The 19,132-nt window shown below is 36.8% G+C and overlaps 1 protein-coding gene across 10 annotated transcripts in view; it reads left to right on the forward strand.

The window, feature by feature from the left end:
• ARID1B (AT-rich interaction domain 1B) overlaps window positions 1-19,132 on the forward strand; it is a 425,150-nt gene that overhangs the window by 336,222 nt on the left and 69,796 nt on the right. For all 10 annotated transcript variants that reach the window (XM_081944091.1, XM_081944094.1, XM_081944097.1 and 7 more), the window contains one exon: window positions 10,046-10,225. In XM_081944091.1, coding sequence (XP_081800217.1) covers window positions 10,046-10,225 — 180 coding nt within the window. The remainder of the gene's footprint in view (window positions 1-10,045; window positions 10,226-19,132) is intronic.

Consider the following 19,132-nt stretch of genomic DNA (forward strand, 5'->3'; position numbering starts at 1 on the left):
TGCTTTTAAATCTGGTTTGTCTGAAAGGTCTCCAGCAAGGTTCCCAATTTGCTGACACTATGCAAAATTGCACTTTGCTGTCTTCTTTTTCTGGTTTATTTGAACAGGGAAAGGAGCAAAGTAATTATATGCAAATGTATGCAATGTATCTTTGCTTACCACTAGTCTGCTATGAGACAGAAGTAATTTCCACTATATAGATGTTACCCAAATGCTCTAGATGCATATAATCATTTGTGCAGTGATCATGTAGCAGTCAATTGAGTGGATCAATTGAAGTTTCTAAAGATTATTAATTCAGCAGCTTTGGGGCAACTAGGAAAAAGGCCCTGTTTTTTTAATCAAATATTCCCCTCTGAGAAGCAAGGTGGGTTTTTAAGTAGGTTGATAAATCAAAAAGACAATTTATATAAATATGATATTTTCTGTATAACTGTTCTCAGTTATAAAAAGTACCTCTAATAATGGGGTTTTATAGGGTACGGGAGAATTTATTTGAAATTCTTTATAAAGCTTAAGGAGCTCTAGAGGACAAGATCACACGTAGTAAATTAGATTATTTGGAGAAGAGTAGGACAAATGCTTCACTCACAAAATTAAGGGAGATGAGGACAGTCATCATGATCAACATTGTAAAGCAGTTGTATTCTGGTAGTATCTTCCAGTTTAATTTTGATTCTTAACCTCTCAAGGATTTAGAGACATGTGGTTTTGAGAATTCATTCACTTGTTTAGGGTGTCACCATGCTAATTTTTGATTTGGTTACACCCAATGTTTGTCAAGGACAAAAGTTTTCTTTTGCTGCTGCCTTTTTTTAAAAGAGATGTTAGAGTACCAAACTAGATCTATTCTTGGAGAATCTCAATGCCACTTTCAGAACCCGAAGGTGTCAGCTTCAAGTCCTCAACCAACTTCATCTGGAAATCCAATTGATTAATTACTAAATCTATAGAAGGAGAAAAAAACTTAGATGCAGAAAGAAATGAATGGGCAGAGTGTATGCAAAGATAAAAGGCAGCATTTTCATCAGTTGCTTGGAGGAAGAAGACATGTTTGAATTAAATAATCGTATGGACAGAATAAAAAACTAAAATCAAATCTTTGTTATTGTTGTTTAGAAAGAGGAATAACTGGCTTATGCTATGCGTTAGTACAATTGCTAACAAAAAGTCATCTCAATGGAAAAATCAGCCCCAGACTTTAATGAGAAACAAATCAGAATCATTCTTTGTTGAAAAATGTGTGTTTGTTTCTTAGCAGTCTGTTGGTCTTGTTGAGCCTTTTGTACTCAGGATAATTATTTCAGAAAGTGCTACTGTGAAACTGTAACTTAATATTATAGCACACAATTTGTTTTCAAAGGTTTCCTAATTCAGGCCCTTGTCCTTTCTAAAGTAGAGTGTGGAGAAAACCTCAGGCAAAAATTCTGAAAAGCTGTTGTTAGTTAATGTAAATAATTCTAAGGTGATCTGGGTTAGCATAAGGCAGATAACTGCCTCATGTGTTCCAAAAAAACATGGCTTCTTTGGATGCTTTGCTCATTTCCTTAAATTAGAGGACTTCATCTTCATTGTTCCTATTAACGCTGGACATATCTGAAGATTCTCAGGTGATGTCCCTCACACTGTAAAGTCAGCACATTTTTTGCATTCTAAGAACAACAACTACATTCCAAAGTGTAGTAGATCCTATTTTTTTTCTCAGTGCAAGATTAGCTTTTGTGGGGTAGGGTGGGGAGGGAGAGTTCCAAGCTGTTACTCTAGGAAATGAGCTCATCTTGTATACATTTCAATGCTGCCTAGGTAGATTTAATAATTATTCACAGAACACAAAATGTTATTTTTCCTTTTTCTTGTCAGCCACTTTCAAAATTACTGTTCAGAATTCTTATCACACACTCCCAACTGAGTTCATTGGCAATGCATGTGGAAGCCCTCATTTTTCACATGATTTTTCTCCCCTGGGTTTCTCAGTATGTTCAAAGGATACTCAGAGCTGATCTTTATTTAAATCTGTTTGTGACATAGCTGGATTTTATCTTTTAACATATTCTTCCTCTCCTCCAGAAACTTTTACATTCCTTCCTTTCTTCTCCCTTCCTTGAATTCTTACCCTTTTCTGTCTTCATGATAAATCCTTGCATTTCGCTTTTACTCTCTGGTTCCCAAGATTAGTTGCGCATTCAAATTACTGCCAGCAGCCTGCTAATTCAATTGCTTTGAACCTGTCTTGTCCATTAATCTATCTTCATTTTGAATTCAGAATAAATATCTCTCTCACTCAACTTACTGTCTTTCTGGATAGGCAGAAACAAATGTGGCACAGTTAATGATTATTTAGAGGAGCCAAGAATCTCTCTGCCCTCTTAGCTAGCAGGCACTGAGGAAACAGAGAAGTACAATCAAAATCATGACTGCCAAAAGTCAGCAAAAATGTCTTTACTCATAATAAGTTTTGGTTTAGGAGGGAACCAGACTCCATTCTTTCCATTCCATATACATTGTTTGTTTGTTTGTTCAATTTATAAGCCACTTCAATTTTCCAAACAATTCTGCACAACTCTTTGGCAAATTATTAAGCAGTTTACTATGCATTTTAGTTTTGATTGACTGTTTTCAATTACCTTTATCTATAGATTCACTATTCTTTGTAGTTTAGGCAGATCTTAGCAAGGAAGCATCCATTCATCCTTCTCTAGCATAGTTGCTAGAAAGTTAGAAGATACTCAAACTGACTGCTTGCCTTTTTGGTTTTCTAGAAATAATATTTCAGATATTTTGTTGGTGATGACAATGTACCTAGACCAGGTAGACAATAAAGCTGATACAACCTAAAACTCTGAAACATTGGCACTGACATCACAACAGTTAGCACATAGTTCAGCTAGGTATTATCATGTGTATAATGAAATGCCATATGTCTTTGGAGTAGGCTCTGAATGGAGAAACTTGCCAGTTTGGAAAGATGTATTCTCTTCCGTTTCTAATTATAAATAATTAGAGAAGCAATCATAATTGGCAACAGAAAGAAGACATTATTTCTTGAATTTCATAGGAGGAAGCATGCAATGGGGTACCCCAAGGCTTTGTCTTAGGCCCAGTACATTTCAAAATTTCATAAATGATTTAGGCGAGGGGCTAGCAGGGGAGCTCATCAAATTTGCAGACAACATCAAGCTGGGCAGAATTGACAACACTTTAGAAGACAGACTCAGGATTCAGAAGAATCTTGACAGACTTCAGCATTGGACACCATCCAACAAGATGCAGTTCTGTGGTGAGAAAAATAAAGTCCTGCACTTAGGCCATATAATATAATTTTAATATAAATTCCTTTGTGCATTGCTTTACAGTTTACTCAACATCAAAATCTTACAAAGTAAGATTTGTATGAGGAAAATTTGGATTTTTCTTCCCAAACTACCATCTGGGGGATCTATCTAATCCTTCCTCCAATTCCAATTTATCAATGATAGATGATATTAATTTTAAGGATTAGACAGGAAGAAAATAAAAAGGAGGGGATATACTTAAATATCATTGCTGCTGTATGTAGATGAGGTTTTTGTCCTATCAGAAAGAGAATTGGTTGAAAGATTTAGCCACTTAACTTAATAGCACAGCTGGTGGAACTCCAGGGGGCCTTGGGTAAAGCTTTGGTTGGGTCATTATTTTCTGCCTTCACCAAAGCAATTCAGTTTGGGAAGAAGAATGAATAAACAAATAAAGACCAAAGACCGAATACAGAATTAAAATAGAGGATTTTAAAATATATAAGCATAGAACAAACGTCTCTAGTCTCAACAAATTTGGCATTCTAAGCAGCCTTTTCAGTAGAAGACAAATGTGCAAAAATGACAAGCTGTGTGAGAGTTATTTCACCAAAGAAGCATTTTTAAAGCATCTTTAGTTGAATTTATGCAAAAAGCTGTGTCAGCAAGATGCAAATCTTAGCAATCGTTATTTAAATGTTCAGGGTGCTGAACAAAAAGTTTGTTATTGTAGCCCAGTGAATTTTTATTGGCTTACTACTACCCAAAAATGCCCACTAGAACAGCTTGAAGTTTATGTTAGCTAATAAAATTGCTTGCCAAAAATCCTTAATTTCTGTGGCTGCTGTACCAGCAAAAATAAAATAACTGGAAAGCAAAGGTGGAGGGGTGGGGGGCAGGGAGAGATATCAGTAAGGTTGAAAGTGATGAGTCAGGATTTGCATTGACCTGGTTTTTCTTCCCATAGTCATTTATAGCCTCATCTTCCCGGGTTTTAAAATTCAGAATTTGACATTTTGTGAAGTGGTTGATAGTGTACTATTAGAGACTTAGTTAAGAGAGCACCTGCCTTCCTTTCCCACTGCTTCTTGGATTCTTTTCCAATTGATTTTATAATGTACCTTCTATGGTATCTTATCCAGTGAGGCAAGTGCTCTATTAATGCAAATGTTTAAAGGATAGTGTTTTGCTAATGATCTAATCTGTCTTCCATAAATATCATTTAAGGTATCTTATATTCTGAGGAGATAAACTCTTTTGAATGTTTGTAGCTACAGTATTTCACAACCAGCCAATCCATCTGAACTTGCTTTTAGAATTGCTTTCTGTCCTATGATAGTTACGCTTTCAACATTTAAGCCTAATATACCTTTTCCATCAAAATTCATTGTTGCTGAAGCATCATGTGTTTGTTATCAGTATCTTCTCATTCACCGGATTGTTCAGATTTGATTACTGTTAATGTACATTTAATAATAGTGTGCATGCTAGAATATATTTATCAGCCTCATGTTTGGTTTTCTTAGTACAAGAAGGACTGTCATTAGGTGCCAACAGATTCAGTAATAAATCAAAAATTGTCACTGAAACATGTAAAATATTATATTTGTAAGGGACTGTGACTGTAGTTGGCCGATCAAAATAGCTTTTTATATTCAAGTACTTTCTTGCAAATAGTGTTCCTTAGCAAGGAATGTTTGTGTGAAATATTAGGAGTCTTAATTATTCAGAATGTTTTCACTTCCATTTTCCATGTCTTAATCATATAGTTTTCCCCTCATTGTTTTTTAAATATATTATTTATTTATTTATTTATTTATTTATTTATTTATTTATTTATTTATTTATTTTGATTTCTAGACCGCCCCCTCTCCCCGAAGGGACTCAGGGCGGTGTACAGGTACCAAATTAAAACTATACAAACAGTAATAAATATAATGAAAACCAGATTAAACTTTAGACCCCTGTACAAGTTTATAAAAATTAAAAACTTAGCCTTAAGACCAACCCGTGAAATTTAAAAATACAGACTGCGGTGGGAGAGCTGGAATTAGGCCAGGCCGGCTAGATTAAACAGGTGGGTTTTGAGCTTCTGGCGGAAGGAGCGGAGGTCCGTGGTTGTTCTAATATCAGGGGGAAGGTCATTCCAGAGGGTCGGGCCCATCACAGAGAAGGCCCTTTCCCTGGGCGTCGCCCGCTGGCACAGCCTAGTGGACGGCACCCGGAGGAGTCCCTCTCTGTGTGAGCGGATCGGCCGAAGGGATGTATGGGGCAGGATACAATCCCGCAAATAACTAGGTATAAATTCAGAGCTCTGGGAACTCTGCTTTATTAGCAGAGTTCTGGGAAAAGTTATATATGAACAACTGATTTATACAGAGAGAGTGACATATCAGTGAAATATAACTCTTTATTAGGATTAAAACACAATATAACTGAAACATTAATTAAGATAATCCTGCTTTTAGACACAATAGTGCTAGTGACTTCTATGACTTTCCTTTCGTAGCTTGATTCTCCAAGTGCTCATGTTTTGTTTAAGACATGTATGAAAAATAGCTTTCTCAAAGCAGGATTAGGGTTAAAACTTCTATACTGATGGTCTGATAGTGGAGGAGCTTTTTCAAAAACAGTTTACATTCTGTCTGTGCTGTTTAGATTAGCATATACCCCTATATAGGTGTTAGCAATTCTATTGAAGACCAGCCAATTTGTGGAACACAGAGATGGCCCTAACAGTTGACACTAATGCTTCTAAGTACAACTAGTTGTAACGGAACTCAAGACACATCTTGATGTACTAACAAATTGAGTGTAATGAAATTAGTAAGGAAATGGCTGTAGTGGAGAAATGTAACATAACCCATAATGCAGATGGAAATGCAAATGAAGGAATTTTCAGGAAGGATTACAGTAAATCAAACATGCAGTTGGGGTACTTTAAGTGGTTTAGCCAAAAAAGAAAACAGCACTACTCACCACAATTAAACAGGGCAAATTTATTGACCTCAGTTCAGTCTGCAATGACTCAACCGAGTAGTGATGCTTTTTTTCACTGTATGGTATATCCATCAAGATATTGGGGGATAGAATCCAGAAATGTTGAAACAATTTTCTACCTGTTTTTCAAATGAAATTGATCAGATTTGCAGCAGTTTCCAGTGTTGAGGTAGATCATAGGGTACCTTTTTAGATAACCTTGATAACTGCTTATCCTCTTCATATGGAATGTTTTTCAGCTTTTATTTCTTCAGGACAGCGACATAATATATAGAGAGCTAAAGGCCATCTTCTGATTGCTCAGACTTTGCCTTTAAATTGGCCAGGTTTTAGCTTGACCCTGTGGCCATTGAAGGGATTTTTCAGTGTCTCCTTGATTTTTTAAAAAAATGTCCTGCCTTACTACTCTTAAATAATTATTTTCTTAGATATGGTGATTAAGAAAGTGGTGGCCAATACTGAGACAGCTTTGGTCACACCCTGATGTAGATGTTGTTAGTATGACCCTGCTAGCTTTCCAGGATCTCTCAGCAATTTTAATGTCATCAAGTAGGATATCTTTCTGAGACACCAGTGGGTTTGGATCTAAAGACACTATGTCCATGGGAGCATGGTTCCTACCTTAAAAAGGGTGCTGGAACACTATAGGCATGTGATGGTGCTTAACGTCTAAATGAAATAGCTGCTAATGGTGTTCTTTTGAAGCTTTGGAATGCAATTACATCAATATCCTGATGGCAACCAATCTCGCAGTTCACCAGCCCCAAGAAAGTAATCAATCTTCTTGAATGTTGCCTAGTCTAATGATGATCTAGATTAAGGAACTGAAATTAACTCCCAAGAAGTCAACATAATATTGGTAATGCTTGAATGGAATCAGTTTGGTATGTGGGATTGCACTTTACAGAATCAGCTGTTTTGGAGCACTTTTTCCTTCTCTTTTGTTATTGGAATAGTGCCTGTCCTTCATGGCCAAAGGTTCATCTGTCATGTACATGGTTAAGGTTAGGTTTAAGGTTTATTGAATTTATAGACCGCCCCCTCTCCCCGTAGGGACTCGGGGCGGTGTACAGACAGTTCATGTTCAAGACAACAAAACATAACATAGGACATCAAACAAAACAACGCACACATACCGTCTGTGTATAAAACCCAAAACCAATTTAAATAATTAAAACAATTTTAAAAACCCGTTTAAAACCCCAATTTAAAATTTAAAAAGCCATCCAGGAAGGTTAGTAATAGATGTTCCCTGTAAATGCAATTACAATTACAATTAGGCCAGGCCGGCTAATCGAAACAGGTGGGTCTTGAGTTTCTTGCGGAAGGAGCGGAGATCCGAGGTGGTTCTAATATCGGGGAGGAGGTCGTTCCAGAGGGTTGGGCCCATCACAGAGAAGGCCCTATTCCTAGGCACCGCCCGCCCGCACTGTTTAGCGGAAGGTACCCGGAGGAGACCCTCTCTGTGAGAGCGGATTGGTCGCAGGGATGTATGGGGTAGAATGCGATCCCGCAGGTAACTAGGTCCCGAGCCATGGAGCGCTTTGAAGATGACAATCAACACCTTGAAACGCACCCGAAAATCCACAGGCAGCCAGTGCAGCTCACGCAGGAAAGGTGTTACATGGGAGTACCTCCCCATAATAACCCGCGCGGCTGCATTCTGAACCAGCTGGAGCCTTCGGGTGCATCTCAAGGGGAGTCCCATGTAGAGAGCGTTACAGTAATCAAGACGGGAAGTCACTAGGGCATGAGTGACTGTGCAAAGGGCGTCCCGCTCTAGTAAGGAGCGCAATTGGCGCACCAGGCGAACCTGGTGGAATGCCCCCCTAGCCACGGCCGTCACATGATCATCTAGCGACAGCCGGGAATCTAGGAGGACGCCCAAATTGCGTGCCCTATCCACTGGGGGCAGTTGTTCCCCCCCGATGGCCAGAGATGGAACACATTGGCTAAAGCGGGGCGCTGGTAGCCACAGCCACTCCGTCTTGGAACGGTTGAGCTTGAGTCTGTTGTCACCCATCCAGACCCGCACGGCTTCCAGACACCGGGACATCACCTTGACGGCTTCGTTGGGGTGGTTCGGGGTAGAGATGTACAACTGAGTGTCATCTGCATACAGATGCCACTCAACCCCGAATCTTCGAATGATCTCGCCCAGCGGTTTCATGTATGTGTTGAACAGGAGAGGGGAGAGGACCGACCCCTGTGGCACTCCACACGTGAGCGGCCTCAGGGTCGACCTCTGCTCCCCCGCCAACACACATTGCGTCCGACTGGAGAGGAAGGAGGAGAACCACCACAAAACGGTGCCCCTCACCCCCATCCCCTCCAGTCGACGCAATAGGATACCATGGTCGATGGTATCGAAAGCCGCTGAGAGATCTAACAGGACTAGGATGGAGGAACAACCCCCATCCTTCGCCCTCCAGAGATCATCCACCAATGGAACATTGGCTTCATCTATAATGCTTCTAGGCTGTGGAATACACTCCCCAAGTTTGACTCCTTCTTTCCCTGTATTTAGGAAAGTCACAACAGCATGACATTTTTCTTAAGCTTTTAATTTATATTTATTTCAATTCTATTGTACTGGTATTGGTATTAAATGTTCATTTCAGTTAAATTTGTGTAAGTCACATTGAAGGTATAGATAGACTGAAAAGAGAAGTATAAATTCAGTAATAAATAAAACCAATATTGAGATGGAGACAGCAGACCAAATGCAATTTTTTTTCCTAGCGACAATGCATCAACTCAGTCAAAAGTGATATAAAAATATCACGAGAATATATCTTTTTTAATCTGTCAGACCAGTGTGTATGTGTGCATTGCATTTGATGGGTGATCAATTGAAGGAACTCAAATGGCCAAAAGTATTTTCAGAGTTGAGAACTCTCTGTATAATTTTTCTGTGGTAAATTACAGTATTTGACTAAAATGTAAAATTAATACTCGTATATCTTAACATTAACCAAAGAACTTTGGTTTTTCGTTTCTAGCAGTACACTTAAAGCAGAGATAAGTATCATTTTTTTGAAATGAGGTATTCACTGGTCTTGTATTATGGTAGAGGACAAAAGCAGGCAAAATTAGTAGGTGTGACATGATGCAAAGGTCTACTCAAATTCATATTAATAATTCATATGGATGTAGCAAAACCATGATCTTCTCCATCTGAATTGTTAATATATGGTTGAGATTCTCCCTTTAATCATGCCCTAAGCATTCCTAAAGCATATTTTTTTTGTAATAACAGTGGACCCAACTCCCAAAATAGAGAACAGGACAATAATGGCATCTTTTTGGTTATAAAGTCAGAAGATGAACAATGGATGCCAGACAAGTTTTAGGAATGTCTATTGTGTCATATTCTGAAAGACTGTCATATTTCTCATATAGGTTGGAAGGGATTTGCAAAAAGTATGTTTGAGAAATTGCTATTAGGTATAATTAGAATTTCCTGTCTTCTCATCTAATTTTATTTTAAGATTTATTAATCATCTTCGTATAACATTGTCTTATTTGTGTAGATGTGATAAAATCCAAACCACAGCATTACTACTGTAGTTATAATGCCATGTTTATCTACTTGGGATTCCAAGATTTAAACTCTTCTATAACTCATGCTGCAACTCATTCTATAGCTTCTGTAAACTCAAATGTCATGAGATTCAAAAGAAAGTACTATCAACATTCAATATTTACCTTAATTTAAGTTAATGATAGGGAGGTCCCTAATTTTTCTCTCTATCATGTTTATTTAACTTTAGGTTTTATGACAAGCATTCAAAGAAACCCTCAATTGTCACAATATGCATCTCAGCAGACTGGACCTTCTATGTCACCCCATCCTTCACCTGGAGGTCAAATGCATTCTGGAATCGGGAGCTTTCCACAAAGTAATTCAAGTGGTACTTATGGAGCTCAGATGAGCCAGTATGGGCCACAAGGTAAAACAATTAACATTAATCAATTTTCTATGACTTATTCTATTGAAAAAATGTGTTACAGGTCTCCTCGACTTACAACAGTTCATTTAATGACAGTTCAAACTTACAAAGGCACTGAAGCAAGTGACTTATGACCGTTTTTCACACTCACAACCATTGTAGCATCCCCATGGTTCCATGATCAAAATTCGGATGCTTGGCAACTGATTCTTATTTATGATGTTTGCAGTGACTCTGAGTCATGTGAACACCTTTTGTGACCTTTTGACAAGCAAAGTCAGTGGGGAAGCCAGATTCACTTAACAAGTATGTTAGTAACTTAACAATAGCAGTGATTCACTTAACAACTGTGGCAACAAAGGTCATAAAATGGGACAAAATTCACTTGACAACTGATTCACTTAGGAACAACAAATTTGGACTTAATTGTGGTCATAAGTTGACATATGTCAAAGATGGTGGTCATATCTTTTCTTTTATATGTGTATGTGTGTGTGTGTGTGTGTGTGTGTATTCTAACTTTATTTTTGACTATGTTGCAGAATGATTATTTAAAACATGCTTAGCTTTTCCATTTTTCCCTTTAAAATTCTAGCAAAATGCAATAAAATGTATTTTTGAGAGTGTCCTTTCATTTCCCCCCCCTGCTATATCATTATTAAAAGTGCTAGCACAAAGAAATATTAATATGTACTTACTACCCAACTTTTGTTTATTAAAAGCTGATTTGAAATACACCAGAATTTGCATACTCTTGAGTTGGGGCAAAATATTTTCCTCTCTCTTTTTATTGAAAAAGTTATCATAGTTGCAATTGCCTATCTTAATAATGTCACCTAACGTAAGTATCTCTCACATGGGAACCTCAGCAATGGGTAAAGAACAAGTTCATAAGTCTTTCCTCTTTCCTTATTCTTAACTAATGTTTATGGCTTGATGTAAGATGTAAGAATAATTTGGTGCAGGTGTTTGGCATCTACCACAGGTGTTTTCAGGATCTCAGCGTCTCCAGTTTGATACTGACTCTGCCCTCAGAAGTTAGTTTCATGCTGTTTGACATTGCTCTGGAGTTCCACCATGGTTATTATGGATAATTGCAACCTGGATAGCTTGTAGTTGCTCCAACCAGTGGATCCACCAGAGTGACAGGAGTGTAACCCCAACAGCAGGTTGTGGTCCAGAAACAAAATGCTTCTTTGACAGATACAGAAACAAAAATCGGGTAGAACTAAAACTACTATTTTAATCTTTATGTAATACCATTTTTTTTCCAGAAGATTTTTTTTTGTAGTAAAACCATTCCTGTTTGGAAAACTGTTGATTGGTTATATGCATAGAAGATACAAAATAGTTTTGTAATAAATTCTTATTAATCTTCCACACTCAACAGTAGTTTTCACATTTTGCATCAGATTTTTTTTTATTCTGGAGAACATATGTATATATCTTTTGATGGACCCAGTAGGTAAAAAAATTAAGGGGGAAATATTTGCATTGTATTATTGTGCATTTCACATTTATATGTGTAAGATACCAATTCGGACTCATCAAGTTAAAGATGTTAATATTTTGGGATAGATTGTATCATGCATGTATTTGAGATTCATTGGATGATCAGTATTAGTTTAGTTCTTAATATATAAATACAAAAAATGGCAATGATACAACTCAACCTTCCAAATGTGTCAAATTTTTCTTACAAAGCAACAACCGCTAATGCAAAGAGATAAGCTTGGCTTAAATCCATGTGACAGTAACAACCAGCAAACTGAATGAGGACCCTTCTTTTGAAACAATTTTTTTAAAATTTATTTCTGGCACAGATGGTTCAATTTAACTCAGTTCATTGGCAATTTAAAACAAAAATATCATGCTTTGGCTTCTCAGCCAAGCAGCAGTTCCTGACTGACTTAGGCTTGGAACTAAGCAGGATTGGATCCAATTCGTATTTGGAAGAGAGATCTCTTGGGAATATCAAAGCTGTAGGCTAGACTGGGAAGCTGAAAAAGAATCCCAGAAGGTAGTGACAAACCCTTCTATATTGTTATTAAGGGAAAATATATGACTATCTCCACAAAGTCACTATGAATCAAGCTCAGTTTGAAGAAGACTTGCAGTGATTCTGCAGCTTTCATTTACCTTGCCATCATAAATTAGATCATTTTTCATGTGTGGATCAGGGTGATACCAGCTTATTTTTACCATAGCAGATGATGGCATATTCTGAGAAAATACTATAACATAATCTCATAAAGCTGAGTGTGGGCTGCCTGACATTGTAAGTAATGTGTGACACAATGAAGCAGCCATGTGCTCCGCTTACAATTTTTCGGTTCCATTGTTGAATGTTACATTCTGCATCTTTGCTTTGCTATCTGCCCAACTTTAAATGTGTTTTCTATCCCCTCATTTTCATCATAGCAACTTTACTAGACTAAAGCAGCTCTCTGTTGTTAGCATATATAATATGAAAGAGATTGACATATTTCAGTGACATGGTGTGATATGCATGATTGTGATGGAGATCAAGAACATTAAACAGATTAGAAAGTCAATTATTATTTATTTAACTTGTATGTCATCCAGCTTTCAACTGTGGGTGGCTCACAACAATCAAAAGTACTTTGCAATAAAATCAATAATATATAATTAAATTACTGAAACAGTTATCCTAAAATAACAAAAAGATCATTGGATTCCTTCTGAAAACTTTAGGGCTTTTCTATAGAAGTACGATTAGACTATGATGATCTTTACTGATAGATTTCATAAACTTCATTACCTTTGATATGATGACTGTAGACATGGATAAAATTAGCAGCATAATAGCTTCAGTCACAACAGAGTAATATAGTCTTACAATTTGCAGCTGTTTACAAGAATCACAAGAACATTGCAGTCTTCATTTTAAAAGGATTCCGAAGACCCCCAGCTGTCTTTAGGGTAGAATGTTATTTTATCTACCTAAATACATAATACGGATTAACAGAGTTGGAAGGGACCTTGTAGGTCATCTAGTAGTGCTAAATATTAAGGAAGGGTGGACATGCTCCAAATTATTGGCAGAAATGCACACTGCTTTATAGCAGTCAGAGCTGATTTTTAGCTTGATATGAAGATGTTTGTAAATAAAAATCAAAAATACTTCAATAACAGAGTACAGAAGGTGTCTGAACTTTTAAAGATACTTTGCCTGCCATTTGGCCAAAGCTTTTTTTAAATTGTTTTTAAAGCAAGGGTTCTTTAAAAGTTCTGGCATCTTGTGTGCTGAGTCAAGGAGATAGCGCGCACTAGCTCAGCCAAGTATATGGAGAAAGATTTGCTGGATTTGCTAAAAAACTGAAGGAATATAAATGATTAAATATTGTCTGAAATATTGAACGCTCCAAAAGGAAGCCCTTTTTAGTAGCCTCTAAATGAAGGTTCCAATGTATACACTGGCCCTTATATGAACTGAGAAGAACTACACAGACAGTCTTCAATTTATAAATGTTGGTTTAACAACAGTTTACAATGGCCTCAGAAAAAGTGATCTCCATCCCAACCTTGAAGACTGTCACACAACCTGCCCGGTATTTACAACAGTTGCAACATCTTGCAGTCATGTTTGTAATCTGCTCAGCAGGCTTCCAAAATCAAAATTAATTGTGAAAGCCTGATTCATTTAACAACCAAATCATATACTTAAAAACCATAGTAAAAATAGTCATAAAATTGGTCTGGTCATGTGATCACTTGCTTAACAATTGCAACAATTTAACAACCAAAGTTCCAGTCCCAATTTTGACTGTAAATCAAGGATTACCTTTATCTGATGATATGAAGTCTTCATTTTTGTGGTGTTTCAAATTGGATTTTTTATTTTTATTCCCTTCATTTATTTGGTGGTGAGATAAAATTACGTATTTCTGGATATAACAATTATAAGCTTGTTGTCAGTCAAAATATTTTTGTTGTGCTAGTTTGCATTTTAAATGCCCAGACTCACTTAGGTGAAGTGTGGAAATTTGATAAAATAAAAATAAATACATTTCCAAGTTCTTTTGCCTAAAAAGATGTTGCAGAGTAGTGTATACTTTTTAAATATGTTAATTTCAGTTATGGATGATTCATAAATAGAGATTGGTTCCAGATAAATCAGTTATTGATAGGAAAAGACAATAGTAATACTGTTCTCATTTTAAAGTCTATGGGAATTCTTAAAATTCCTCAACATACACCCTCTGTTTCCCTGTCATGACCTGCCTTGTGTTCAGTGCCCTTATTTTATGTTCTTGTTTGTAATAGAAGATATTGATAGGCAAAATGTAATTTCTAGTTTTAGATCCCCAAATATTATTGGACTTCAATTCTATGATTCTTAACCAGATTTCATGTAGATGGGGGAGAATGAAACTTGTAGTACAGCAGCATTTCAAAATAGATAGTCTTTGAAACAGGTTTGGATCATGGTTTGAACTGGCTTCCAGGCTTCCATGGTTTGAACTGGCTTCTAACAACTGAAAGGGGGGGAGGGGCAGTACATCAACAAAGACTTAGGTCTCATTGCCAAGATGGTACTTGTACTAGACCAATGTTTGTTTCCTATCCCAAAGAAATATATGGAATAAAAATGAATTAAAATTACACAAGTGGATTGTAAATAACCTTCAAACCAAATAAAGAAATATGTCTTGCAGTAAACAGTTTTGTTAGCTGTCAAGTAGTTGAAACTATTGTATGTTGTGAATATAAACAGCTGGAGCAGTTTGCATTATTCAGCAACTCACCATGGAGCTATCTAACTATTGAATTTGTGTGTGAAAAGCTGTACATGCCACATTAAACACGCATTGTTTGTAGCTTACATTTTGGGGAGAAAAGGTTCTTCTAGTGGAGATATTCCCATTGCTCAGGTTCCAGATACCAGGATAAGATGGTTATGATATCATTTAATTTTCCAGGATGGATATATATAATTAGGTAGCACCAGCATACTGACAATACTTCATCCCATGGTGATGCATGAGCTCATACAGAGGCCTCATGTAGGTGTTAAAGAAAAAGCACCAAAACCTGTGGCATTCCACACTGTAGGGGCCAAGGGCAAGACCTCTCCTTCCCTATTACCTCTGACTGGAATCAAGCCTGGAGGAAGGAAATGAACAGCACAATACGGTGCTGTCCACTAGCAACCACCTGAGCTGATCAGGAATGATGTACCATGGTTGATAGTAAAAAAAAAAAAAAGCCACCGTGTATGTAGGAAAAAAGTCAATAAATAAAAGTAGATCATTGTCATAATAAAACACACAAGCAACCCTCTACGTTCTGCAGTTTGTATTTTTAAAAAGTTCTGCCCTATAAATCTGTGGTATTTAGTTCCCATAATTGATTTGGAATCAGCCAAAAATGATTACTTTCTGATTAAAATCCTGCCATGTAATATCTGTGCTGTGATATTTCAGAATTGTGAAATGGGTTTCCTGCTGAGTGACAGCAATTGTGCAACTGGAATTTCTATTTTGATTTGTAGAATTCAGCTCAGATTTAAAATCCTAAATAATACAAATGGTTGATTATTTAGTTTTAGAATAGATGCTAGCGCTGAAGAAAACAACCCGCTGCAATTAATCATTTATTCCTGAGCTTCTGTTTTCTTATTGAATTCTGAAAGCATCATCTTTCACCATTCCACATACATCAGCACAGGCTTACTTTATGCTGCATGTGCCACTGCAATAAATATCTGGGCTTCAGGCAAGAATGAGAAACATAAAAAACATTAATTTCCATAGTTTGAATTCATAACTTCTGAAGCACTTGTAACTTTAAAGAGTAAATAAGAAGTGAAATACCACTTTCAGGAACATTGCTATTGTTGCATAGTAAACCCAGTATTTGAATAATAGTGTCTATCAGTTCACATACAATGTTCTGGCTGCCAGAAGTTATGAGCAGGTGGCAGACAAGAAATTATTTGCAATTTGTATTAGGCTAAATTTTAAAAACAGCATGACTCATTTCTAAGTTCATGTGTGTATGAACCTACTGTTGCTTTTAATTTTAACTTATAAGTGAAAGTTCATTGGCAAATGAATGAATAGTATGGTACATAACAAGCAAATTTCCTAGAATCTGTGTAGAAAACTTTTACTGAAATAAAGATAGTTTTATAACTTGTTTCTTTGTTTGATACTGGAATATTTTCTATTATTATCTTAGCACCTAAAATTGAGCATGTGCTACACAGATAAGAAAACAGATTTTGCCCAAAGGGACTTGCAAATAAATTTAGCTAACCCACATTATTGGTGTACATTTAATATATCTAATTATTTGCCAGATATAATCATGTAAAAGGCAATGAAAGGTTTTTAAAGGTTGGGATGCTGAAACCGCTTGAAATCAAACTGGAGTTACAACATGTTTCTTAATTTGGCCCTGAATGCAAAATTCTGCAAAGCCAATTTAAACTGAGCCACATAGGAATAAACATAGCAAGGAGAAACAAAGTTTTAAACTCCTATTTTTTTCTTTCAAATTTTATTTATAAGAGAATGTTAATGTTTTTCTTTTTTATATTTTGGCTTCCTTATACATGTAAGCTCCAGTGCTAAGCAACTTAGTTTCTTCCTACATATGAGGCTCCAATCCTCTGGATTTCATTCTAATTAGCTGAAATGAGCTCCATTGGTTGAAGAAAGAATAGGCTGCTTATTAACGTTCCAAGGCTGTTGGCCAAAGAGTACTCACTTAAAAAGTGTGGGCTTTTTTGCACTTGGCTGCCTGATATCCCAGCTGATGGGGACTAGCTCAGCATCTGCTCCATTCATTGAATCTAATGGTGCATCCATCTGCTTGCTGTCAAAGCCACTGCCAGCAAATTATGAATCTATTAGAAAAACATGGAAATTTGTACTTTTCTTTCTTGGCTTTCTCTGTCATTTATTGTTGGTATTTATATAGGTGTTGAAAGAAGTTACCTTTTTTTTCTTCTTCTTAAATATTATCACATTATTGATACCCAGGTTTCTATCTTACAGAAGCTTTGTACTTTATAATGCAGACACTAAATCTGCTGTCTTATCTGCTGTCTGTTTTAATTATTATGTCATTCTGAATGCAGTATTTGGTTAAAAGTTATGTAAAGAAGGATTAGGGAATGAAAGGTTTATAAGATCTGTTAGTCTGTCCCAAGTTTCCTCATAGCTGCTATATGGTGACTTTGCAGTTATATAGGAAATTCTTAAGGTGAAATGCCAAATCAGGAATAGCCAAGACAAAAGTTAGAGGTAGTTTTCTGTTTGACCTCTGATAGACATAGAAACATTTTTTCTTGCTTTCAGCAAACACGGTTGTGCAGAATAAAACCTGATTCTTAATAGATAGGTGTAAGCATGGTGCAAATAGCAAAGTGTAGACTAATTCTGTTAATTATGATTTCACTTGTATCAAACAGTGCTAAATGGGAGCAAAATACAAGTAATCCTCAACTAATGACCAAATTGGGACTGGAAAATTGTCATATAGTGGAACAATTGTTAAGCGAGACATTACCAAACTGCCATTTGTGACTTGCCAGCTTCTTCATTGGCTTTGATTTTCAAAAGGTGGCTGGGAAGGTTACAAATGGCAGTCACGTGACTGAAGGATACTGTAGTTGTCACAAGTGCAAGCCAGTTGACAAGTGACCAGATTGCATGTGCAATGGTTGAAGTATGAGGATTAGTCACTTTTTTCAGTTTCTTTGCAATGTTGAACTGTGGCCAAACAAATGGTTGTAAGTGGATAAATTACCTGTAACTATCCATCATACTTGAGTGACCACCTAAAGCTTTATAGAAACGTCAGTAGAGTGGGAGGTTTAGATTAAGAAGATTGCTGAATCCACTTGGTTGGGGGAACCACCAATCACTTTTAGGAAATCCTAAAACTGAGCATTACACTGGGAAATCAGATGTCTAGAGCAGTGTTTTTCAACCTTGGCAACTTGAAGATGTCCGGACTTCAACTCCCAGAATTCCCCAGCCAGCGAATGCTGGCTGGGGAATTCTGGGAGTTGAAGTCCGGACATCTTCAAGTTGCCAAGGTTGAAAAACACTGGTCTAGAGAAAAGCTTCTTGCCAAGAACAGCATAGACAAATATTTGTAGTCACCAGGAGTTAAACATTTAAGATAAATTTTATCTTACATTTAAAAAAAAAACAAATAAAAGGCACTAGAGATTGTTTGGTATTTATTGTTCTTTTAAAGTTGTAAAGTAGTGTAGACACATTTGGAATGGGGCAAATAGTCCGTACATTAAATAAATGTTTCCCTGGTGAGAACCCAACATGCCAATCGCATGTGTATCCTTGCCTTCTGAAACCAAATGTATAATGATGTTTGATTTCTTTTAAAGGATAGAATGGGGCTGTAATGTTTAAGCATGGGGTATTCTGGTCCCATTATCAGTCAGTGTAAGAAACAACCCACAGCCTAGATGTCTTATTAAAAAGGAAAAGTAAATTGTATAATAAGATGAGATGCCACACTTGTTCTGCTGTCTATCTCTTACACTAAGTAGAATGTGTATGAGGGGGTATAATCATTGTGGGAGTCTTCCTCAGTGAAATCTTTAAAAAAAAAAAAAAAGAACAAGGAGAAGGAGCCATTTTGTACCAGGCCCGCTAGATCATCATGAGTTCTCCCTTTGTGTCATTCTGTTGCTACTTCTGTATTTTCCATTCTGTGGCTCTGGCTACTGCAAGATGATTAACAAGGCAGCAACTGTTTCCCCCACGGCCTACTTTTTCACTGGCTCAAGGTTGCCTCAGCCTTCCAACTTTCCGAGGTCAGTAAAATGAGGACCTAGATTGTTGAGAGCAATATGCTGACTCTGTATACTGCTCTGTAAAGTACTGTGAAGCAGTATATAGGTCTAAG

This window comes from Natrix helvetica, assembly GCF_964273705.1.
Source record: "Natrix helvetica genome assembly, chromosome: 2".
Taxonomy (NCBI): domain Eukaryota; kingdom Metazoa; phylum Chordata; class Lepidosauria; order Squamata; family Natricidae; genus Natrix; species Natrix helvetica.